This window comes from Hemitrygon akajei, chromosome 27 (assembly GCF_048418815.1).
Source record: "Hemitrygon akajei chromosome 27, sHemAka1.3, whole genome shotgun sequence".
Lineage (NCBI taxonomy): Eukaryota > Metazoa > Chordata > Chondrichthyes > Myliobatiformes > Dasyatidae > Hemitrygon > Hemitrygon akajei.
In genome coordinates this window covers 43,329,846-43,355,481 of record NC_133150.1, presented here as the reverse complement: position 1 = coordinate 43,355,481, position 25,636 = coordinate 43,329,846, and the positions used below count along the sequence as shown (strand labels likewise).

Sequence of the window (25,636 nt, the reverse complement as noted above, 5' to 3'; positions counted from 1 at the left end):
AGATTTGGCTGAAGAAATTCCTCCTCATCTCTGATATAAATCAACATCCCTCTGGTCCTAGACTCCCTGACCAAAGAAAACATCCTCTTCACATCCACCCTATCTAGGCTTTCATTGTCTATGAGACCCCCCCCTCCCCTCATTCTTCTAAATTTCATTGAGTATAGGCCCAGATGATGTTGCAGGGACTTGAGGGACTGAGTGGACTTGTGTTAATAGTATTTTATGACTGAATGTGCTGTGTGTGTGACTATATGTACTGTGTTTGAACCTTGGCCCCAGAGGAACGATGCTTTATCCCTCTGTATATATTGTGCATTGTGGAATGACAATAAACTTGAACTTGAATTTGAAATTATGGAGAGAGTTTTAGCAGACTGAGACTTTTTTCACTGGAGCGTGGGAGAATGAGAGGTGATCTCATAAAGGTGTATAAAGTTATGAGAGGCATAGACGGTGAATGCACACTAAGATCTTCCCAGGACTGGAGAATCAAAAATTAGAGGGCATAGGTTGAACACTTGGCACAGAAACAAAAATTTTACACTCTATCTTGGTGCGTGCGACAATAATAAACCAATTATCAATTAAATCCCCTTCAACATTCAGCCATTGAAAGAAAAAATTTCTCTTCAGTTTTGTCCCGTAAACCGAGACTTTGGTCCCTCACTAAGAAACCTTTCCTATGGGAAGTGTCCACCGGCAGCATATTCAAGGCCTTTTAGAGAGATTTAATTGGAACTTTGAGGGGCAACTTTTTTACCCAGGATGTGGTCAATATATGCAATGAGCTGCCAGAGGAAGTGGTTGAGGCAGGTACATTAACAACAATTAAGAAGTACTTGCACAGGTATATAAATCGGAAAACGAGAGATTCTGCAAAGCAACACACACAAAATGCTGGAGGAACTCAGCAGGTTAGGCAGAGTCTATAGAAATGAATAAACAGTTGTTGTTTTAGGCTGAGACCCTCTCAGCCTGAAATGTCGACTCTTTCCATAGATGCTGCCTGACCTGCTGAATTACTCCAGTGTTTTGTGTATATTACTCTGGATTTCCAACATCTGCAGAATCTCTTGCGTTGGTGTACATAGATAGGAAAAGTCGAGAGGTATTTAAAAATGTTTAGAGGCTTAGGTGAAGATTTTAGTTGGCATCAACCAGATATCCAAAGGGCCTGATTCCGTGCTGTTTTGCCCTATGATTCTAAAACATGTTTTCTTTAAATGATGGACAGAAAGATCGGCAAAATAGTCAAATGGTCTGCTAAGACCAATTGTTGTGTTAAGGCAATGAAACTGCATGTATTAATTGACAAACAAGGAAGACAGCTAAGGTATACTGTACACTCAGTGGCCACTTTGTTAGATAGCTCCTGCACCTAATAAAATGGCCACTGAGTGTATGTTCATGGTCTTCTGATGCTTTAGCCTGTCCATTTCAAGGTTCGACGTGTTGTGCATTTAAAGGTATTCTTCTGCACACCACTGTTGTAACACGTGGTTATTTGAGTTACTGTCGCCTTCCTGTCAGCTTGAACCAGTCTGGCCATTCTCCTCGGACCTCTCTCATTAACAAGACATTTTCACCCACAGAACTGCCACTCTGAATGTTGTTTTTTTTTCGATTTGCACACCATTCTCTGTAAGCTCTAGAGACTATTGTGTGTGAAACTGCCAGGAGATCAGCAGTTTCTGAGCTACTCAAACCTCCCCATCTGGCACCAACAAACGTTCCATGGTCAAAGTCACTAAGATCACATTTATTCCCCATCCTGATGTTTGGTCTGAACAACAACTGATTCTCTTGACCACGTTTACATGCTCTTATGCATTGAGATGCTGCCACATGATTGGCTGTTTTGATATTTGCATTAATGAGCAGATGTACATGTATACCTAATAAAGTGGCTACTGAGTGTAGAACTTTAGAATGTTTATTAGTAAAATAAACATTTTTGTTTTTACAGCTTCCTTTCCCCCTGAACATGGTCATGGCCAACCTGTGGCTGTTTGCGCCACTAGTCAGCAGGTAAGTTATAACAACAGAACCGACCTTCTACTCAATCAGCTTGTTATGTACAATCACCTAAAGATCCAGGGAAGCAAAAGAGGTTATCCTGGAATACACACAAAATGCTGGAGGAACTCAGCAGGTCAGGCAGCATATATGGCGAGAAACAAACAGTTAACACTTCAGGCTGAGACGCTTTATCAGGATCTGTTAATCTGGATTTCCAGCATTTCGAGATTCAAATTATTTAATGTCATTTCCTGTACTCAAGCATGAAGGAGAATGAAATAATTATTCGAATCTGATGAAGTACAAAATAAAACACAATAAGATATAAAAACGCAATAATACTAATTTAAAAACTCAATAACTATAAATACATAAGATACGTTTTTGACTTCTCCCCTTCTACTCCAGTCCTGATGAAAGGTTTCAGCCCAGAAAGTCGACTGTACTCTTTTCCATAGATGCTGCCTGACTTGCTGAGTTCCTCCAGCATTTTGTGTGTGTTGCTTTGGATTTCCAGTCCTGCAGATTTTCTCGTATTTGTGACATAAGTTACCTTAAATCCATACAGTAGATTGATTGTATGTCCATAAAATTATGCTATCTATCTATCTATCTATCTAAACACATGAGTGAAAATAGGGTGACCAACAGGAAATGATAAAGTAGTGGTGGTTGGGGCATGTAGGGGTGAATTTATGGGTGGAGGTGTTGATCAGCATCACTGCCTGGGGAAAATAACTGCTTCTAAGTCTGGTGGTCCTGGCTTGCTACGAAGCCTCCTTTCTGATGGAAGCAGGATAAACAATCCACGATCAGTGGGGTGGGATCCTTCATGATGTTACTGGTCTTTATCCACTGATGTAACTGTGCAACCATTGATGGATGTAGTTGATCGCAGGAATTTCTCTTACCTCAGTTATAAAGTGGTGTATTTTTCAGAGGCACAATCTTTTATCTTCGACTTCTGGTTGCTTTTCATTCATCGTAGCTTCAGTTCTCTGCACTCTGTTTAATTTGTTTGGTATTTGTATGCTTGTTTGTACTTTAAAATAAATGCTCGTTACGAATCCTTGACTCCTGGAAGAAACCTAAAGATCAGAAAGTAAACACAGATCTAACAACAGATTGTGCACAGTTCTGGTCACCAGACTGCAGAATAAGTAAGATCACACTAAGACTGTAGAGAGGAAAGTTGTAAGGGTGTTGTCAGAACCAGAACGATGTAGCTAACAGGGAAGATTTGGGATTATTTTATTTAGGCCTGAGGAGGTGGAGGGAGAGTAAATTGAGATGTTTAAAATTGTAGGGGTTTTGGACAGATTAGGGGGGTCCAGAAGTGGGGGTCATCAATTCAGGATGACAAAGGAAAGATCAAAATTTTTTTCATGCAGAGAATGGTAAGTATATGGATCGAGCGGCCAGAGGAAGTGGTTGAAGAGTTACAAACGTATCTTTGAAGAAGCACTTGGATAGGTACATGGCCAGACAGGGCTTAGAGGGATGTGGACTGAAGATGGGAAATTGGGACTAGCTTTGTTTGGCATGAATGGGTTGGGCCAAAGGGCCTGTATTTGTGCTGTAATGCTCTCTGACTCTAAGAGGTAATTGGGTGTGTTAAAGACAGAGATTGATAGGTCTTTGACTGGTAAACAAGTTAAAGGTACAGGGACAAAGTTGGAGAATGGGGTCAGGGAACAAAAATAAACCAGGATTGAATGGCAGAGCAAACTCAATGGGCTGAATGGCCGAATTCTGCTCCTATATGTTATAGTCTTCTGTTTCCTCATAGGATTATGGAGAAGAAACCATCAACCAACAGTCTTGTGAGGACAACTACTGCAGTGACAGAGTTTCACGCTGGAATTAAGGTAAAAGGTTAATAACTTTGCCTCAGGGTTAGACATTGTTTTTGGAGCCTGCACTGAATGGGGAGGTGATAGGCATGGAGACGAGGCAAGAGGCCAGAGTGGAGAATAGAAGAGAGGAGGGGGAAGGGATTTTATTTTTACCAGAAGGAGAAATCGATATTCATGCCATCGGGTTGGAGGCTACCCAGATTAAACGTAAGATGTTGCTCCCCCATCCTGAGGGTGGCCTCATCTTGGCACAAGAGGAGGCCATGGACCGGCATGTTGGAACAGGAATGGGAATTGGAATTAAAATGTTTGGCCACCACAAAGTTACGCTTTTGGCAGATGTAATGGAGGTGATCGATGCAGCGGTCCCCCAGTTTTTCTACCAGGTGAGTGAACACTTCACCTGCGAATCGGCTGAGGTTGTCTGTCATCTCCAGTGATCCCGATGCGGCCTCCTCCTGATGAGACCTATCGTAAATCAGGGGATCGCTTCATCGAGCAGTGCCAGCTGTACGGTCAGTGTTTGCTTCCTTTCACTGTCTAAAAGGAGTCTGTACATTCTCCCCGTGTTTGCATGGGTTTTTTCCAGGTTTTCTCCCACATCCTAAAGACGTACAGGTTAGTAGGTTAATTAGAAATATGGGAGTAATTGGACAGCGAGAGCCTATTACCGTGCTGTATCTCTAAATAAAGTTGCAGAGAGACATGGGGTAGGTCGCTTGAGTGTACCAAGTGAGCGCTCAGTTCCAGCCCCTCTCTCCAAGTGAACAGCTGTGTTAATTTTACATTTCCACATCAGTTCTGTTTCATTGAAAGATATTTTGCAGTATGATTATACTTGTTGAGTTCACTTGGACTGAACCCAAGCCAAGTCAATCCAAAAGTCAGTCATAAACTTTGTGGGTTTGAAAGGAATTCAGATTAGCTGCGTCAAGAATAAAATCGTGTTCCTTATTCAGTATAGTCTCGCTGATTCAACTGCTGCCACGTGGCGTGAGCTTGGATAAATGTATATTCTCAAGAGAATGGGATTTTTCTGGCAAGGACATCCTCTCGAGAAAGACCGATAATGCCTGGAAGTTCAACTCGGTCAAACTGAAACTGAGATGTAGCCATGAGGAGAGCCCAATTTCAGACCAGGGCAAAGTGTGCTGAAAGGGTCACACACTATGTTCAGTTCATCTCACTTTGGGATGGATTTTCAGGCAATGGCTGACAGAGCTTTGGCCCAAGCAATCCTCGACAGAGTGGATGTGGAGAGGATGTTTCCCATTGTGGGAGAGTCTCATGTAGGAAAGAGGTTGATTATTCAGGGCATGAAGGAGGGATACAGGGAGAAGGCAGGAGATTGGGGCTGAGAGGGAAAATGGATCAGCCTCGATGAAATGGCGGAGCAGACTCGATGGGCCAAATGGCCTAATTCTGTTCCTATATCTTATGGTCTGATGATCAATCTATGCCATCCGAGATGCTCATCTAAGCTAGTCCCTCACATCTTTTGAAACCTATCCTATCCGTGTATCTGTCCAGATGTCTTTTAAATGTTGCTGTTATACCTACCTCAATCACTTCCTCTAGCAGCTTGCTCCATATACAGACCACCCTCTGTATGAAGAAGTTTCCTCTCACATCCCTTCTAAATCTTCTCTCAATCTTAAAGAAAACTAGTTTTCTCCGTGGGGAAAAGGACTGTGCATCCATGCCCCCCTTGATTTTATGTACCTCTATAAGGTCACACTTCAGTCTCGAGACATTTCCAAGGAATAAGGATTGAATCTGGCCAGCCTCTCCCTATAACTTGGGTCCTCGCATCCTGCAAACATTTCTGTAAATCTTATTTGTACTCTTTTCAGTTTAGTAACATCTTTCCTACAACAGGATGGCTGAAACTACACAGTACTTCAGGTGCAGCTTCACCAATATTACGAAACAATTGCAACTGCAAAATGTTCCTATTTTTACAGGAGGCAGGGGGATGGGGATGGCAAGGATTATCTTGACTTTATTTTATTGAAATATGAGTATTGAAATATTTTATTAAAACAGAGTAGGTCCTTCGAGTTGCACCGCCCACTCCTGATTTAACCCTACCCTAATCACGGAACAATTTACAATACTAATTAATCTGCCAACTGGCACATCTTTGGGCTGTGGGAGCACCTGGAGGAAACCCACGTCGTCACAGGGAGAATGTACAAATTCCTGACAGGCAGTGATGGGAATTGAACCCCGAGTCGCTGGTACTATAAAGGGTTTGTGCTAGCCACTATGCGACTGTGCCGTCCACTTTCTGGGGCTTTGCACAGGTACGAAGAAAGCTAATGAACCGGCCAGTTAATAAATTAGCTTTTCTGGTTTCAGATTTGGATCAGTTTATTGTCAAACACACCACAGAGCAATGGAATGCCTTACTCACTTAAAGCTTACAGAATAAACAGTCTACAACATGTATTCATAAATACATCTATAAATACAGTGAGAACAAAACAATGGTATTGGTGTAATAATAGTGTAATCTGAAGTGGTGCCAACAGAAATGTTAAAGAGTCAATCGTGGAATAACTAAGAGAGGTACAGTAGAATTAAGAGCCCGAGAACATGATAGCACCACCAGGAAGTGATTCAATGATTCAAGATTCAAAATGCATTTATTATTGAAGTACTGTGCCTATAAAAACTTTACATCCTCCCCCCCCCCCCCCCCGGAAGATTTCACGTTTTTTTGTTTTACAACATTGATTCACAGTGGATTTAATTTGGCTTTTTTGACACTGATCCACGGAAAAAGACTCCTTCGTGTCAAAGTGAAAACAGATCTCTACAAAGTAATCTAAATTAATTAAAAATATAAAACACTGATTGCATCAGTATTTACCCCCTTTAATACGACACACCAAACCATCACTGGTGCAGCCGATTGGTTTTAGAAGTCACATAATTAGTTAAATAGAGATCACCATGTGCGGTCAAGGTGTTTCGATTGATTGTAGTAAAAATACACCTGCATCTGGAAGGTCCAACTGCTGGTGAGTCAGTATCCTGGCAAAAACTACACCGTGAAGTCAAAAGAACACTCCTAGCAGCTCCGTGAAAAGGTCATTAAAAAGCACAAATCAGGAGATGGATACAAGAAAATTTCCAAGTCACTGACTATCTCTTGGAGTACAGTTAAGTCAATCATCAAGAAATGGAAAGAATATGGCAGAGCTGTAAATCTGCCTAGAGCAGGCCACCCTCAAAAACTGAGTGACTGTGCAGGAAGCTTGTACAGGTATGTTAAGAGCAAAAGGATAGTAAGGGATAAAATTGGTCCTCTTGAAGATCAGAGTGGTCGGCTATGTATGGAGCCAAAAGAAATGGGAGAGATATTAAATGGGTTTTTTGCATCTGTATTTACTAAGGAAACTGGAATGGAGTCTATGGAAACAAGGCAAACAAGTAGGGAGGTCATGGAAATTATACAGATTAAAGAGGAGGAGGTGCTTGCTGTCTTGAGGCAAATCAGAGTAGATAAATCCCCAGGACCTGACAGGGTATTCCCTCGGACCTTGAAGGAGACTAGTGTCGAAATTGCAGGGGCCCTGGCAGAAATATTTAAAATGTCGATATCCACGGGTCAGGTGCCAGAGGATTGGAGGATAGCTCATGTAATTCCGTTGTTTAAAAAAGGCTAAAAAAATAAGCTGGGAAATTACAGGCCGGTAAGTTTGACATCAGTAGTAGGTAAATTATTGGAAGGAATACTAAGAGATAGGATCTACAAGTATTTGGATAGACAGGGACTTATTAAAAAAAAGTCAGCATGGCTTTGTGCGTGGTAGGTCATGTTTAACCAATCTATTAGAGTTACCAGGAAAGTGGATGAAGGGAAAGCAGTGGATGTTGTATACATGGACTTCAGTAAGGCCTTTGACAAGGTCCCGCATGGGAGGTTAGTTAGGAAGATTCAGTTGCTAGGAATACATGGTGAGGTAGTAAATTGGATTAGACATTGGCTCAATGGGAGAAGCCAGAGAGTGGTAGTGGAGGATTGCTACTCTGAGTGGAGGCCTGTGACTAGTGGTGTGCCACAAGGATCAGTGCTGGGTCCATTGTTATTTGTCATCTATATCAATGATCTGAATGATAATGTGGCAAATTGGATCAGCAAATTTGCTGATGTTACAAAGATTGGAGGTGTAGTGGACAGTGAGGAAGGCTTTCAAAGCTTGCAGAGGGATTTGGACCAGTTGGAGAAATGGGATGAAAAATGGCAGATGGAGTTTAATGCGGACAAGTGTGAGGTATTGCACTTCGGAAGGTCAAACCAAGATAGAACATACAAGGTAAATGGTAGGACACTGAGGAGTGCAGTAGAACAAAGGGATCTGGGAGTACAGATACATAATTCCCTAAAAGTGGCATCACAGGTAGATAGGATTGTAAAGAGAGCTTTTGGTACATTGGCCTTTATAAATCAAAGTATTGAGTATAAGAGTTGGAATGTAATGGTGAGGTTGAATAAGACATTGGTGAGACCAAATTTGGAGTATTGTGTGCAGTTTTGGTCACCTAATTACAGGAAGGATATAAATAAGGTTGAAAGAATGCAGAGAAGGTTTACAAGGATGTTACCGGGACTTGAGAAACTGAGTTACAGAGAAAGGTTGAATAGGTTAGGACTTTATTCCCTGGAGTGTAGGAGAATGAGGGTTGATTTGATAGAGGTGTATAAAATTATGATGGGTATAGATAGGGTGAATGCAAGCAGGCTTTTTCCACTGAGGCTAGGGGAGAAAAAAACCAGAGGTCATGGGTTAAGGGTGAAGGGGGAAAAGTTTAAAGGGAACATTAGGGGGGGCTTCTTCACGCAGAGAGTGGTGGGAGTGTGGAATGAGCTGCCAGATCAAGTGGTGAATGCGGGCTCACTTTTGACATTTAAGAAAAACTTGGACAGGTATATGGATGAGAGGGGTTTGGAGGGATATGGCCCGGGTGCAGGTCAGTGGGACTAGGCAGAAAATGGTTGGGCACAGTCAAGAAGGGCCGAAAGGCCTGTTTCTGTGCTGTAATGTTCTATGGTTCTAAGGGGATAAGTGAGGGAGGCCACCAAGAGACCTATGACAACTCTGGAGGAGTTACAAGCTTCAGTGGCTGAGATGGGAGAGACTGCTCACATGACCACTGTTGCCTGGGTGCTTCACCAGTCACAACTTTATGGGAAAGTGGCAAAAAAAGCCATTGTTGAAAAATATTCACATGCAATCTCAGCTAGAATTTGCCAGAAGGCATGTGGGAGACTCTGAAGTCAGCTGGAAGAAGGTTTTATGGTCTCATGAAACCAAACTTGAGCTTTTCGGCCATCAGACTAAACACTTTGGCGTAAGGTGAAGACCACATGTCATCAAAAACACACTGTCCTTAACATGAAGCTTGGTAGTGCCTGCATAATGCTTCACTCCAGCAGGCCCTGGAAAGCTTGTAAGGTAGAGGGTAAAATGAATGCTGCAAAGTACAGGGCTTATTTAACTCAACAGCCATATTATTGCGACAAACACAAAAATAGACAGGGTGCTAAGTCCTGGGGCGAGAACCTACTCAATCACATACAGGCAGGAGGGAAGTGATTATTACAACATCAGTTACAGTCAGGGTGACCCACAAACACACAAGTGAATAACTGTATAATCCAAGCTAAAATGTAACATCAGATGAACTTGAACATCTCACTATAATCCCACGGACGGATTTTAAAAGAAGAACCATAGGTAGCGCTGGCCACTAGCAATGCAGTCAGTCATGCCCACCCCCACCCCCCACCGCCAGAGCGCCACACTGCCCCCACCTGGAGGGTCAGCCATCCCCAGCAACCCCAGAGTCCACAACAAGGTCCAAAAGTCTTGGCGGTGGTTGACGCCACCTTCTGTGGGGCTGGAAGGTTTCTGTAGCCCCACCCCTCCCATGGGATGCAAAGTTTTATGAGGCAAGAGGCAGGGCACCCGGAGGGTCTTTTCTTTCCGTCAGCCTCGCTGGGTCGGTGGTCTCTGGGGGTGGTCCCAGTGCAGCACAATTACCTTCCACTGCTCAGGCAACTGTACCTGATATACCGCGTTTTGATGTGGTTGAGCACACCTCCCAGTCCCTTCCAGTGGCTTCCAAGTGTGAGAGATTGTCCCTTCTTCCGGGTGGGGTAGTAGTCCCCTCCATGTGCTGCCACATTGGCGTCCTAGGCTAGCGCCCCAGCCCCTTTGCAGTGGTGCCTGAACAGCTCCACTTCCTGCCTGTACCCAGGCTAACGGAAGCATTTGCACCGCTTGCCCAATGTCTTTATAACCTCAAAATGGCCGTCCCCCACTAACCCACCCCCACTGCAGCACCGTGGCATGAAGCCCCCCCCCCCCCCCCCGGGGGACCACCAGCTGCAAGAGGTGTCTGTCACCATTGAGAAACTGCCACGGCGAGAACAACAATCCATTGCGCACCTCCATCGTCACCCAATGAAAGTACAGGGCCTTGGTCTCCGGATCCAGGACATTGATGGACTCACAGAGCAGACTCGATGGGCCAAATGGCCTAATTCTACTCCTATATCTTATGGTCTTGTGGTCTTAATCAAATCAAAGAGGTATTAAGTTGCAAGAAAGGAGGATCAAGGATGAAAGGTAAACTTTATTCACCATATACATCTTCATGTATTCAGAATTTGCTGTGGTGGGGTTGGGTTGAGTTGTTCTCCAAACTTGGCAATCTCTTTGCAAATGTTTCACAAGGACATCATCACTTGAGGTGTGTCCTCCAAATTCTTGGCTTTAATATGCTCTTAAACCAGTTGATTGGTTATCATTACGGAAACTCAATTGTGACATAGGGAAGGGATCTCTTTGCTGATTGGTTGTATGGTGAACAATATGTGCTGTCTGGATTTTTGCCCACATCGGCTTATAAATGGGATTGAGGTCTACATATCTGTTTCTAAAATTGTTTGCGGAAAGCCATGCTTCTAGGAATTCTCTTGCATGTCGTGTGTTTGCTTGCACCATCACTGATGCCCAGCTGAATTAGTGTCCCTCTCGATCTTCATGGGTAGAGACCAGGGAAGAGTCATCCCTAGTTACTGCCGTGTGTTGCTTAGGGTGTGACATGCAACAAAAAACAACAACATTCAACAATTATAAAGAATAAAGAATCATATAAAAATAAAGTTAGAGGCAAAAGTGGAGATATGGAATAAGATGTGCATAGATACATAAATGCCAGCATGTATTTACAGTGTAAACAACATTATAAGAAGAGGTTTAACGTTTACAGTGCAGTGACTGGGTAATAGGTAGAAGGTGGTGAGGGGCTAATTAGAATGGTTGATCAGATTAACTGCCTGGGGGGGGAAGAAACTTTTACAAAGGAGTTAAAAGTTTTAATAACTGTGCAATATAGAGAGCTTTTGGTACAGGCAGTTTGCAGGTTGGGTCGTGTCCACAGGGTATTTCCCTGTCTGCTTCGTGGTTTTGGACGCAAGTCTTGCAGTGATGGTAGAAGGCAGCCAAAGAACAGGGGAAGCCAGCACAGACTAAATAAGTGGAGCTGCTGCTGGCTGAGAGAGGATGGTGAAGCATGATTAATCACTCTGGAGGAGGTATAAATTGAGGGAGATGAATCAGGACGGAGGAGACAGAGAAATCAATGCAGGAACAGTAAGATAAAACACACTACAAATACTGAAAATAAAACTGAATGCTTTGAATTTATTGTCGATTCCTGGGGCCTGTAACGTTCCTATTGCGGTTCTTCAAACATAGCAACACACACAAAATGCTGGTGGAACACAGCAGGCCAGGCAGCATCTATAAGGAGAAGAACTGTCGACGTTTCGGGCTGAGACCCTTCGTCAGGACTAACTGAAAGGAAAGATAGTAAGAAATTTGAAAGTAGGAGGGGGAGGGGAAAATGCGAAATGATAGAAGACCAGAGGGGGTGGGGTGAAGCTGAGAGCCGGAAAGTTGATATATTTAGTTTTTCCCCCCTCCTTTTTTTCCCCTCTCTTTCTGTCCATCACTCTACCTGTTCTCTATCTCCCTCTGGTGCTCCCCTCCCCCCTTTCTTTCTCCCTAGGCCTCCTGTCCCATGATCCTTTCCCTTCTCCAGCTCTGAATCCCTTTTGCCAATCACCTTTCTGGCTCTCAGCTTCACCCCACCCCCTCTGGTCTTCTCCTATCATTTCGCATCTTCCCCTCCCCCTCCTACTTTCAAATCTCTTACTATCTTTCCTTTCAGGTAGTCCTGACAAAGGGTCTCGGCCCGAAACATCAACAGTGCTTCTCCTTATAGATGCTGCCTGGCCTGCTGTGTTCCACCAGCATTTTGTGTGTGTTGCTCGAATTTCCAGCATCTGCAGATTTCCTCGTGTTTGCTCTTCAAACATAGGCTGGGCTTCTCTGAAACAATGTTAGCAGCCACAGAGGGAGTGGCAGACAGCTGGAGTCTCATGTGGAGATGCTCTAGTAAAGGATATCCCCCAGTATTTAAAGAGGAGTTGATAGTTTCTTAATTAGCAAGCATGTATTGGGGAGATGGTAAGAGTATGGAGTTGACTTACTTACTGCCTCTGGCGTTTAGGGCAGCAATCCTTCATTGCCATTTCGATAACAATTTGTTTTACCAGTCCGGGTTGTTAGCCCTGAGCTGAACCCCTGAACCTGGAGGACCGGTGGACCACTCTTAGTCAGTCCTCTACCCTTTGACCTGTTTGGCATGGGTGGTCCTACCAAGAGTCAAAGCATAAAGCCCTGACTCCAGCCAGTATAGCTCTCTGGGTCATCGAGGCATGCAAGTCCCTAAACAATGACAAGGTTGTGGTCCTCTTGGAGGAGACTGGAGTTGAGGGGTAAGTCAGCCATGATGGAATGGGCAGAGCAGACTCGATGGGCCAAATGGCCTAAGTCTGCTCCTGCTGTATGTCTTGTGGTTTCTCCAGTACAAAGCTTTGCAAAAACATAATTAGCATTTTGAAAAGGAGGAGGTATAAACCAAATACTGCTTGGGAGTTGTGAATGGTCTGATGGAAAGCTGAAATGGGAGGCAAAGGGAAACTGTCCATGGTACGATCAGGGCTCAGGAGGGATATAGATCCCTATATAGAACAGAATAAGCAGTTGAGGCCAGTTCATTGGCTATATTTAAGAGGGAGTTAGATATGGCCCTTGTGGCTAAAGGGATCAGGGGGTTATGGAGGGAAAGCAGGTACAGGGTTCTGAGTTGGATGATCAGCCATGATCATACTGAATGGCGGTGCAGGCTCGAAAGGCCGAATGGCCTGCTCCTGCACCTATTTTCTATGTTTCTATGTAGATCAAACATGGGCAACTGGGACAGGCTTGGACAGACATCTTAGTTGGCATGAACAAGTTGGGCCAAGAGTCCTGTTTCTCTGCCGTATTACTCTATGACTCTATGGTTGAAGGGACACCAGTTAAGGAAGAAGACATCTCAAAATCTTTGGAGCAAAGGAGGATGAAAGGTAACTCGATGGATGCGTACAAGATGATATTGCTAGAGACTTTTTCCCAGGGTGGAAAAATGAGGGGGCATAATTGAAAGGTGATGGGAGAAAAGTATAGGGAGGCATGTCAGAGGTAGCTTATTTACAGAGAGTGGTGAGTGCATGGGATGCCCTGCCAGGGCCATTAGGAACACTCAAAGAGACTCTGAGATAGCACATGGATGATCGAAAAATGGTGAGAGGTCGAGGTGGGAGGGAAGCATTAGATTGATCGTAGAATAGGTCAAAGGTCAGCACAACATTGGAGAGTCTGTACCGTGTTGCATTCTTCTAGGTTCTGTGAAAGCTGTGGTCTCAAATTTGTCTCCTTAAAAATAGAAAAGTTTGGAGAATGGAATGAAGTCCGTCCTGATTCTGACTCTGAGGTCCTTATCAGAATTGGAGTTATGCCAGGGAAAAGCAGAATCTCTTGACTTCATCTACATGCCTCTGTTGTTTTGCCTGTAATATTCCCAAAGAGGTCTTGCAAAATCATTAGCACACACCCAACATTTATTAACGTGACAAAACCACAATATTGACTTTGTATCCTGAGCAATCCGTGACTTTTCATCCTGTTTCCTTTCAGAATTGAGTTACTTCTCAGTTAGTGGGCTGGGGTTCTAGAGACAGACTTCGATCATCCCTGGACAGTCCATGAGCTGTCCAATACTGTAACTCTATGAATACGTCATGCTCCAGTGTCAGACACAGCTGCAGAAAGTGATTAATGATGGAGTATCACATGCCTGGTTGTCGACAGTGGCCAGGAGAAATCATGAAATCATAGGGGTTTCTGTGATCTGCAGAATTAATCAGGATGGGCAGAAAAGGGTATCGAGTCATTTAAAAAAAATTTGGATAGGTACATGGACAGGAAAGGAATGGAGGGTTATGGGATGAGTGCAGGTAGGTGGGACTAGGTGAGAGTAAGCGTTCGGCACGGACTAGAAGGGCCGAGATGGCCTGTTTCCGTGCTGTAATTGTTATATGGTTATATGGAGTCACAGTTTCAGCTTGTGCTGGTGCACTGTGTGCAGTTCTGGACACCAAAGATGTGAAGGTTTCAAAAAGACTGCAGAAGAGATTTACCACATGATTCCAGGGATGAGGGACTTTGATTATATGCGTAGGCTGGGGAAGCTGGAAATTGAAGCCTTCCATTGATCAGGTTGACCAACGATATTGCAACCTAGCTGCTTACGTGATACGCAAGCCAGGGCAGTACAATTTGGAGCCCCTGCGCCAGACTCCCCTCTCCACATTGCTGGTGAATCCAAAGGATTAGCAGAGAATGATACAGTTTGGCACCAGCTGCATTTCAGCAGCTGCCAGTCAGTGTTGAGCTCAACATAGGACTAACTTAGGGACCCCAGCTCTGGATTTTTCCCTCGGGGTTTACTCCCGAAGCCTTCCGCATGAGTGGGTTTAGCCGCAAGGCTGCAGAGGTTTGAGATCAGAGTTTGTCTTCTCCTTGAAGAGTCGCCAACTACAGCTGACAAGTCCCTTCTTTCTGAAGCAACTGGGTTAAAGATGCCTGTAACCCGCCTTTGCCCCTTTAGCTATCAGTAGAAATGGTTCTATCGGGCTTAGTAGCTAAACCATACATGAAGGCCAGGAGCTGGACTTGGTTGTTAGTAGCTATTTGGGAAACGGCATTGGGAGCATTTAATAGGTAGTGGAAGCTTATCTGCACTAACACTGCCCCCACCAACTATATCAACCTTAAGGAACCAACCTGGGAATATCCTCCTTGGAATATAGCAAGTTGCAAAAGAGTAGCATCCATCTTCAAAGACCCCACCATCCAGGCCAGGTACTCTTCACCCTTCTGCCATCAGGCAGGAGGTACAAAAGTTGTAGATAGCACGCCACCAGGTTGAGGAAGAGTTATAACCTTACAACCACCAGGCTCCTGACCTGGCAAGGATGATTTCATTCACTACTGCTCTGAACTGATTCGGTAACATACAGACTAACCTCCAAGGACTCCTTTCAACTCATTCTCAGTGTTATTTTAATTGTACAGTTTGTCTTTTGCACATTGGTAGCTTGTCACTCTTTGTTTATGCATAGTTTTTCACAAATTCTGTTGCATTTTTTTTTATTTTCTTGTAAATGTCTGCCAGAAAATAAATCTAAGGAAAATGTGGTAACATACATAGCTGGATAATAAAGTAACTTTGAAATTTGCAGCAGGTAAGTAGAGAGAAACTCTTCCCGTTGGCAGAATGACTTAGAATGAAGATGATTGATGAAAGAACCGAGGGTGATCTGAGAGGAAACATTTTTACACCACTTTTAGGGTCCGGAATGTTGGAGTGGCAAACGCGGATCCAACTGAAGCATTCCAGAGGGAGGCAGAGAAGGATCTGAATTTTTCAGACGGCAGAACTAACTGCATTACTCTCATATAATCAGCATAGAACCGAAGGGACAAATGGCCCACTTCTGTTCGCTATGAGAGTCATAGAGTAATACTGCATGGAAACAAGCCCTTTAGTCTGGCTCAAACATGCTGAAAATGGCGCCCCTCCTAAGCCTGTCCCGTTTGCCTGTGTCTGACCCCTATCCCTGGGGCACCAACCCGGGGTCCACAGACCCCTCGGTTAATGGTAAAGGTCAATGACTTAAAAAGATCGGGAACCCTGCTCTAAACCCCTTCCAACATGCACTTATCCAAGTGTCCTTGTAATGTTGTTATTGTACCTGCCTTAACCACTTACTCTGTCAGCTCATTCTCTGCTCTATGTAAAGAAGTTGCCCCTTAGGTTCCTATTTAAACTTTCACTTCTCGTGAATAAGCTCTTCTCGGGCTTCCAGCCAGGTACAGGTGTCAATTATAACCAACGTTTCAATGACAAACTCCGCCATCTTTTTTTTTAAGATATCTTTTAACACAAACGGTCTAAAAGCTTCTGGAGACAGAGAGCCTTGGTACCCCACAAGGAGCTGACTCTGAGTAGACAAACCTCCTAACTATTAACAGATGAGCTAGTGATGTGCTAAGTGATAATATCAATCTGATCTACAAGCTTTCTTGAACTAAATAACTTAGCCAGAGTTATCTACCCTGAAACAAGCCAAATTAACATACACTGTCTTGGACTGCACCGCAAGCATTAAGCGCACGTGCTGGGGTCTGTGCTATAGAAAGTGCTTGTTTTCAAAGCTGTCCCTTTAACTTCAAAGTGATTACTGCTTGTCATTTACATTAAGAACCAAAGACCGGCTCCTATTTATGACAAGAAGCTAAACAAAGAGTATTAGTTGGAAGTTTAACTTGCTCAAATGCATCACTTTGATCTCTAGTGTCAGTTGCTAGTGTTTAGAAAGCTGAGCTTGGCAAAAAAATAAGTAAGGGCCCCCAGCCCTGGACAATGAAAATCCATCACATACCGGAAAGAAGACTACGTGTCCACATCCCCAATGATTTGATAAAACACTATAAAATCACACTTTCATCTGCTACATTCCAAGGAATGAAGTCCTTGACTGATCAACCGTTCCCTATAACATCATGTATGAACCTTAGCAGCATTCTTGTATATTTTCTCTGCACTCTTTCTAGTTTAAAGATGTCTTTCCTTTAATAGGACAGTTAAAACTGTGCACTGTTGAGTCATAGAGTCAGGGCACAGAAACAGGTCCTTCGGCCCATCCAATTTATGCTGAACTCTTATTCTGCCTAGTCCTATCAACCCACACATGGATCATATCCCTCCCATCCATGTACTTATCCAAGTTCCTCTTAATTGTTGAAACTGAATCGACATCCAGCACTTCCACTCACAGCTTGTTGCACAGTCACACCACCCTCTGAAGAAGTTCATCCCTTAAATATTTCACCTTTCACTCTTAACCTATAACCTTTAGTTCTAGTCTCTAACCTTTAATAACCTTTAGTTCAACCTCAGTGGGAAAAGCCTGCTTTCCTATACCCCTCATAATTTTGTGTACCTCTGTCAAATCTTCCCTCAATCTCCAACACTCTGGGGATTGAAGTGTTAAACTATTCAATCCTTCCCTATAACTCATGTCCTCAAGTTTTGGCAACAGCCTTGTAAATTTTCTCATCACTCCTAGTGTAGCCTTACCAATGTCTTGTGCATCTGTAATATAATGTCGCAACTCCTGAACTTAGTGCCCTGACTGATAAAGATGATCTTCTGCACTAACCTATTGAATATTGAAAGGACTTGATGGAGAGGATATTTCCTGTAGTGGGAAGTCTAAGACCAGATGGCACAGTCTCAGAAGAGAAGAACATCCCTTTAGAACAGAGATATGGAGAAATTTCTTTAGCCAGATGATGGTGGAATTCATTTCTACGGACAGTTGTGGAGACCAAGTCATTGGGTATCTCTAAAGTGGAGGTTGATAAGTTCTTGATGACTAAGGATGTCTGAGATTACAGTGAGCAGGCAGGAGAATGGGGTTGAAAGTGATAGCAAATCAGCTGTGATGGAATGGTGGAGCAGACACAATGGGAGTCTCCTTCTCCTATATCTTATGGTCTAACCTGTCTACCAGCAATGACCCTTTCAGAAAACTATTTACTTGCTGGGCCTTGTAGGGAACTATTCTGTGATTTTTGAGTCAGCGTCAGGAAGAAAAACAGTGGGAATGAGATGTGCTGAAGACTGACTGGAAAGTTGAATACAAGTAACTGACTGTTAGTGCTGCTGCCCCCCTGTCCCACTAACCCAGGTTCAATCCTGGTCCTAGGCGTTGCGAACTTTGATCCTATTCTCCAAGGGATTGTGTGGAATTTCCTGGCTTCTCCAGTTTCCTCCCAAGTCACAATAATGTGCTGGCATGTTAATTGGAATCACATTTAATATCACCAGCATATGTTGTGAAATCTGCTGTTATGCGCCAGCAGTGCATTGCAATACACAATAATAAAACATTATTAATGTCAATTACAGTAAGAGTATGCAGTACAATGATATCTATGCAGTATATATATATACACACACACACAAACTAAATAAAAGTTACATTAAATTAGTGCAAAAGAGAAAACAAAAGTAGTGAGGTAGTGTTCATAGGTTCAACAAGGTTCAACATCCATTCAGAAATTAGATGGCCAGAAGGGAAGAAGCTGTTCCTGAATCATTGAGTGTGTGCCTTCAGGCTCTCATACTTCCACAAAGATGGTAGCATTAAGAAGAGGTCATATCCTGGGCGATAGAGATCCTTAATGACGGATGCTGCCTTTTTAAGAAATTGAAGATGTCCAGGATACTGGATAAGCTGCTGTAAAGAACTGAGTGGAAAAATAATGAAAGGGGAGTTGAGGAGCAGGTGAGAGAAGGAGTAATTTGGAGGGCTATAAGAAAAAGAGGGTAGGAAACCTCACTTGCTTGAATAGCCTCTTTTCTTGTAATAAGTAAGGAAATGCTGCTGTTTGGTAACTTCCTTCCCTTTTCAGACTCAATTTATTCTCAAAGTCCAAGAATAGGAAACAAAGAATAAATTGTCAACTTTTCTTATTGCTGTTCACTGGAGTTCTGTTTTCTCTTAAGTGTGCTGTTAGAGGCTGGTGGTTTCTTGGAATGCAGCCACAGAACAGGGGCACATTGAAAGAACAATAAGCTCATAAATCGCAAAGAGCTGCTAAAGCAGCCCTTCACGAGACTCTTCACGGGTAAACATAACAATTTTTTGCAGATTTTTTTCCAAAGAATATTCAGAAATATTTTGGTACATTTTAACCAATCTGCTTTCAAGATTAAGCGTTGTTTCCTGTCATTCTTCAGTACACTAGCGTAAAGGAGAACAAAATGATGGTACTCTGGATCCAATACAGCATAAAATAAACAAACATGGGAGATTCTGAAATGCTGGAAATTCAAAGCACAAATTGCTGGAGGAGGTCAGTGGGTCAGGCAACATCTGTGGAAAAGTGTAAACAGTTGATATTTCAGGCCGACACTGTTCTTCAGGACTTAGAAGGAAGGGGTAAGATGCCAGAATAAAATGGTGGGGAGTGGGAGGGATAGGAGGCTAGATGCAAGGTGATAGGTGAAGCCAGGTAGGCGGTGAAGATCAAGGACTAGAGAAGATGGAATCTGACAGGAGAGGAGAGTGGACAATAGGAGAAAGGGAAGGAGGAGAGGGTCCAGGGAGAAGTTTATAGGCACGTAAGAATAAGCATAAAGAACAATAAAAAAATAAATACAAGTTTAAAGCAATCCTATAAAACACAATGTACAAATAACTTGTATTCAGCGAGTGATTGTACGTAAAGTGAAACTTGGTGATGTGTATATTGTGGTGGAGTGGGTTAATGGGTGGAGGTGTTGATCAAACTATCAACTTTTTGAGTCTGGTAGTCCCAGTACAGATGTTGTGTAGCCTCCTCCCTGATGGGAGTGGGGCAATCCAAGAGCAGGGTGGGTGGGATCCTTCATATTTCTGGCTTTTCCCCCCATCATGACATAAGAACATAATGATGCAATTTCACTAATTCTGTCAATTGGGCCAAGATAAAAAAAACAGAAGTCTAGTCCGTGGGCTTCGCTGGCATCTGGAATTTCATGTATCGAAACCTGTAAGGGGGTTGGTATGGTATCTTGATGTAAGAGCTCAGTTTTGTATGTTAAAGGGGTCTATAGTCTGAACAGGCAGTTATTTCAGTCACCTACTGGACCCATTGAGAGCAGGTTGGCAGGGGGGAGAGGGGTCTAGCTTATTCTTCAGAACCAAGCAGACAGTAAAGTAGATTCCAATGCAGATATAACAGGAAATCCAGAGATATACAGCCAGGAAATAAATTACAGATATGCACATGATGTTGAGAGGTGAATTGTGAGTATCTACATTGAGGAAGGAAATCACAGGCAGACAATGCTGAGAAGGAGGGGCAAAAAGGGGAAGGGGCAAGAAGGGGAAGAGGAAATGAGTAGAAGAGACAAAAGAGAGTGCAATAGATGGAAAATCAGAGAGAGAAATGGGAAAGAAGGGAGAAAAAGAAATGGAGTGAGAGAGTTGGGGAAGTGAGGGAGAGACAAAAAGAGGAACAGTTAGTCAGAAAACCAGAGGAGGAGTTGAGGTAGATGTGGGTAAGAGAGAACTAGAGAGAGAGAGAGAGAGAGAGAGAGAGAGAAGATGAAAACTCAATATGAGAGAGGGGGGGAACGAGAGAGCGAAAAGGGTGAGGGGTTGGGTTTGCAATGTACCTAGCAACCTCTCTTCTGAGCGTCTTGGCTGAAACCTACAATGGAGCTGACGTCATTTCAATATTAAGCTAGCAGCTCCTGCGCTGAATTCCAAGTCACTCTGTGCTGTTGGCTGGGAGTGGATCAATTTGCATTACCACAGGCTTGCACAGACTGTGGAAAGCACTTAAGCAGGCTGTTAAAAAAAGAACTAATGTCTCCAGGCCCGTCTACGATGGTCAGGAGGGCTTGCGTGACCTTTGCAATCAGTTTCCCAACCAGAGCTCCCTCAACACTGTACTAATGACATCCCCAGACCAGACCAAACCCCTCCATCTCCAAGTTCACTCAATTAGAATCTGGAACAGCTAAGCTTAGAGGATGTTAGGTCAGTGTTGTGTAGGCCCGATAGAGTGGGAGAAGAAAACAAATGAATCGGATGCACTGTATGGTAGCATGGTGGTTAGAGTAAACACTTTATTGTGCCAGCGGCCAGGGTTCGGTTCCTGCCACTGTCTGTAAGGAGTTTGTACGTTCTCCTTTGCTGGTTACTTTCAGGTGCTCCAATATCTCCTACATTCCAAATGCACAGGTTAGGGCTACGTTGGCACCACAGACACAGCTGTGCTTGCGGGCTGCTCCCAGCACATCCTCAGACTGCGTGGTCTTTGTGGAAGCGATACATTCCACTGTATGTTTCAATGTCCATGTGACAAATAAAGCTAATTTTTAATTGTAACGCCTGGTAGTTCAGGTGAACAAAGACCCTCCTGGGCCCATCACTCCACCCACTGGGGGTTAGTGGTACTGCAGCTGGCTTCACTCAGCTTCCAAACTTTTTCCAGGACAGAATGGAATTGGAAAAACTTTGAGCAGAGAACCATTCACCTTGTTGTAAATTTGTCACATGCTGCATCCTTATGATTACCTCTGTTCTCAGATGTCAAGCACACATAAATCAACTCCAACCAGCTTTTCAAGGAGAGTATCAAGATCCCTGAGTGAGAAGCTATGTCCTCATCTTGTCTCTAGAAGTGATGATGGCACTTCATCTATTAACCTATTAGACTAGAGACAGGAATTCAACTCTCTAGCGTAATGCTGTTACAACGCCAGTTGTGTGATCGGGGTTTGATTCCCACGGCAACCTGTAAAGGAGTTTGTACATTCTCCCTGTGACATCGTGAGTTTCTTCCAGGTGCTCCGGTTTGGGCCTGCATTCCAAAAATATAGGGTTATGGCTGGTAAGTTGTGGGGCTGCTATGTTGGTACCTGAAGCAAAGCAACACTAGCAGGCTGCCCTCCAGCACAGTCCTTGCTGATATGCTTATTTATTTACTTGTTTGTTGTTGAGGTACTACGCAGAATAGGAGTTCTCTCCTTCCAAGCCACGCCACCCAGCATCTCATCCCAATTTAATCATGGGACAATTTACAATGACCAATTAACCCACCAACCCGTACGTCTTTGGACTTTACAATGACCAATTAACCTACCAGCCAGTGCGTCTTTGGGCTGTGGGAGGGAAACAGGGCACTTGGAGGAAGTCCACATGTTCCACGAGGACATACAGAGACTCCTCACAGATGGCATCAGAACTGAACTACAGACTCCGATGCCCTGAGCTGAAATTGCGTCGCGCTGACCACTGCGCCACCGTGGTGCTTTCTCCACCCATACCAATCTGACGGAGAGGACGCAAACTATTAGTGTGTGTCTTCAGGCTCCTGTACCTCCTCCCTGATGGTAGCAATGAGAAGAGGGCATGTTCATGGTGATGGGAGTCACTGCTTTCTTGAGGCACCGCCTTTTGAAGATGTCCTTGATGCTGGAAATGGCTGAATTTTGCCCGTTTCTGCAGCTTACCCGTGAAACAGCAGCAAATTCCTGTGGGTCACTGATGTCAAATGAATCAGAATGACTTTATTGTCAATATGTGGAACATACCAGAATTGATTGTGGTTCAATGCTAATCATAATACACAGGACAACACCATAACAGACAACACAATAGCAACCAACTATTTACAAGACAGTAGCACAAACAGCCATGAACAATCAACAATTACCAGAATGGTCACATGTGCAAACGTCAATAATCAGACTTAAACTGTGAACATAAGAACAGACCCAATAATTATCAACAGATCAAGGAGAGCAGTAAAGGCCATGTAACGATGTTGTGCAGGAACAATTAGGGTATTACGAGGGAGGGAATTGGCTCTCCACACCCAGTTTGACCCCAGAAGCAACAATGCAGTTGACTCTGAAATAGCCCACAAAGCCACTCAATTCAAAGTTGATAAGGAATTGGCAATATTTCATGATAAAACAGCAGGAAACAAGCCGTTCAGTCCAACTCAATGCCCACTTTATCTATTCCCATTTGATCAGATTTGACTCCAATCCCCCATACTCTTCCAATCCATTTACTTACCCAAGTTCAAGATCAAGTTTATTGTCATCTGACAGCATATATACAACCAAACGAAACAATGTTCCTCCAGACCACGGTACGCCCACAATGCATAGTGGCCATGGTTATGTTGGGCTAGGATTGGCTGTGGTCAGATTGGGTTCAGAGCAGCCATGATCAGTTTTGGCTTGGATTGGCCATGATCAGGTTGAGCTCAGATCAGGTAATGCTAACAGGGTCAGGCCAGATATGAATGAGACAGCATCAAGCTGATACAGGACGTTGGTTTTTACTATCACCTAGGATGTTCTAGATTCATTAATGTGGAACATCCTTTCTTGCACGTCTCTGCATTGTCCTGGGCAAATGCTTAGTGCAGAGCTGATGAGGGAATTTGTTTACTTGACTTCATTAATTCTCTTTTTCTTCCTATTCAGGCAAACGTGATTGCTTCTTCTGCAAGAGCAACAGTGAATTTCCGCCTTCACCCAGCTCACAGGCTAGAAGAGGTATTCTACATATCAATTACAGAGCAGATGGAAATGCTGTTGGATGAGGCTTGGTAGCTGACACTCTGATCTCTGTGCACCATGTCCAGAGGAGGGTCGTGAGAATAATCCCAGGAATGAAAGGGTTAACGTATGATGGATCTGGACCTTTGCTCATTGGAGTTCAGAAGAATGAGGGGGTACCTCATTGAAACCTGTTGAATATTGAAAGCCTAGATACAGTGCATGTGCAGAGGATGCTTCCAATCTTGGGGGTGTCTAAGACCAGAGGGCACAGCCTCAGAATAGAGGGACGTCCCTTTAGAACAGAGCTGAGGAAGAATCTCTCAAGCCAGAGGATGGTGAAACTGGAATTCATTGCCACAGACAGCAGTGGAGGCCAAGTATATATATATTCAAATTAGAGGTTGATAGGTTCTTGGTTAGTAAGGGTGTCGAGAATTACAGGGAGAAGGCAAGCAAATGGGGTTGAGAGGGATAGTAAATCAGCCAGAGAGTACTCGATGGGCTGAATGTCCTGTTCATCTCCCATGTCTTATGGTCTTATGTCCTAAGTCCCATCTCTCAACTGGAGTGCAAGGATTTAGGTGTCTATCAGAGGGTGTGACACTGTCTGAGGTTCCGTCATTCCAATGTCCAGACAGAAGAGATCCTCATAGCTGTTATTTCAAAAGTTAACCAGCCAGTATACGTGTGTCAAACACAACTGAAACAGATTCTCTGTGTTCAAGTAGGGCATGGCTGGGTTGGGTCTGGTTTGGAATGGCTATTTTCAGATTAGACTAACATTGGCTTGAGACACAGAAACAGAACACTTGGCCCGTCATCTTCATGACAACTATTTTGCCTAACCTCATTTGCCTCTAGTAGGCCAGCCTACACCTTGCTTTATCTACTCATCTGTGTGGTAAAAACACTTTTCAATTTATTGCTTGTACACTTAGTGGCCAGTTTATGAGGTACACCTGTATATCTGCTTGTTAATGCAAATGTCTAATCAGCCAATCATGTGGCAGCAATTCAATAAATAAAAGTATACAGACATTGTCAAGAGGTTCAGTTGTTCAGATCAAACATCAGGATGGGGGAAAATGCAATCCAAGTGACTTTGACTGTGGAATGATTGCAGGTGCCAGATGGGGAGATTTGAGTAGCTCAGAAACTGATGGGGTTTTCACACACAAGTCTCTGGTGTTTACAGAGAATGGTGCAAAGATTTAAAAAAAAAACATCCAGTGAGTGGCAGTTCTGTGGGCGAAAGCACGTTAATGAGAAAGGAATACCCTGAAACCCAGTCTGGTCTTTGCTGTTGTAGCCCATCCACTTCACCGTTTGAAGTGTTGTGCACTCAAATGTTCTTCCGCACACCACTGTTGCAACGCATGGTTATTTGAATTACTGTCACCTTCCCGTCAGCTCAAACCAGCCTGGCCATTCTCCTCTACCTCTCTTATTAACACATTTTTAACCACAGGACTGCTGCTCACTGCATGTTTCTTTTTGTTTTCTGCACTATTCTCTGTAAACTCTAGAGACTGTTGTTTGTGAAAATCCCAGGACATCAGCAGTTTCTGAGATACTCAAACCACCCCATCTGGCACCAAAAATCATTCCACCAAAGTCACCTAAATCACATTTCTTCCCCATTCTGATGCTTGATCGGAACATCTGAACCCCTTGACCACGTACGTCTGCATGCTTTTATGCACTGAGTTGCTGCCACAGGACTGGCTGATTAGGTATTTGCATTAACAAGTGTACAGGTATACCAAATAAAGTGGTCACCTCATGTATTTTCTATGAGATCTCTGCCTGTCCGTTGTCCATCTCTCTGAACTGTGTCCTATTTAACTCTTCTTTCAGCTGCTCCAGCAGATCCGGCATATTATTTCAGACGAACGAGTTAAGATTGAAGTTCTAGAATCGAGTCCTCCAATTCCAATGAGTTCCTATGATGACGACGCCTTTGGGTACCAAGTTATCAAAGCAACAATTGGCAATATTTTCCCTGATGTGACAGTCACTCCAGGTAAGAGGGACAAGCCCAAACTAAAAAGTTTCCATCCCATTTTGTTTCAGATGTTGCAGTAACTGGAGTCACTCTGGGCTGTGTCCGCTTGTGACTCACTGGATTCCCTGCGATGGCGGGAACT

At 43.7% G+C, this 25,636-nt stretch overlaps 1 protein-coding gene and 1 long non-coding RNA gene across 2 annotated transcripts in view; one reads left to right on the top strand and one right to left on the bottom strand.

Annotated features, from left to right (window-relative positions):
• The window catches only part of LOC140717311 (N-fatty-acyl-amino acid synthase/hydrolase PM20D1-like), a 98,071-nt gene that overhangs the window by 57,688 nt on the left and 14,747 nt on the right, over positions 1-25,636 (top strand). Inside the window, exons 7-10 of the mRNA XM_073030776.1 lie at positions 1,970-2,031; positions 3,812-3,890; positions 23,412-23,483; positions 25,347-25,512. Coding sequence (XP_072886877.1) covers positions 1,970-2,031; positions 3,812-3,890; positions 23,412-23,483; positions 25,347-25,512 — 379 coding nt within the window. The remainder of the gene's footprint in view (positions 1-1,969; positions 2,032-3,811; positions 3,891-23,411; positions 23,484-25,346; positions 25,513-25,636) is intronic.
• The window catches only part of LOC140717314 (uncharacterized), a 39,261-nt gene that overhangs the window by 7,947 nt on the left and 5,678 nt on the right, over positions 1-25,636 (bottom strand). Inside the window, exon 3 of the long non-coding RNA XR_012096514.1 lies at positions 2,934-3,110. This is a non-coding gene — a long non-coding RNA (uncharacterized lncRNA). The remainder of the gene's footprint in view (positions 1-2,933; positions 3,111-25,636) is intronic.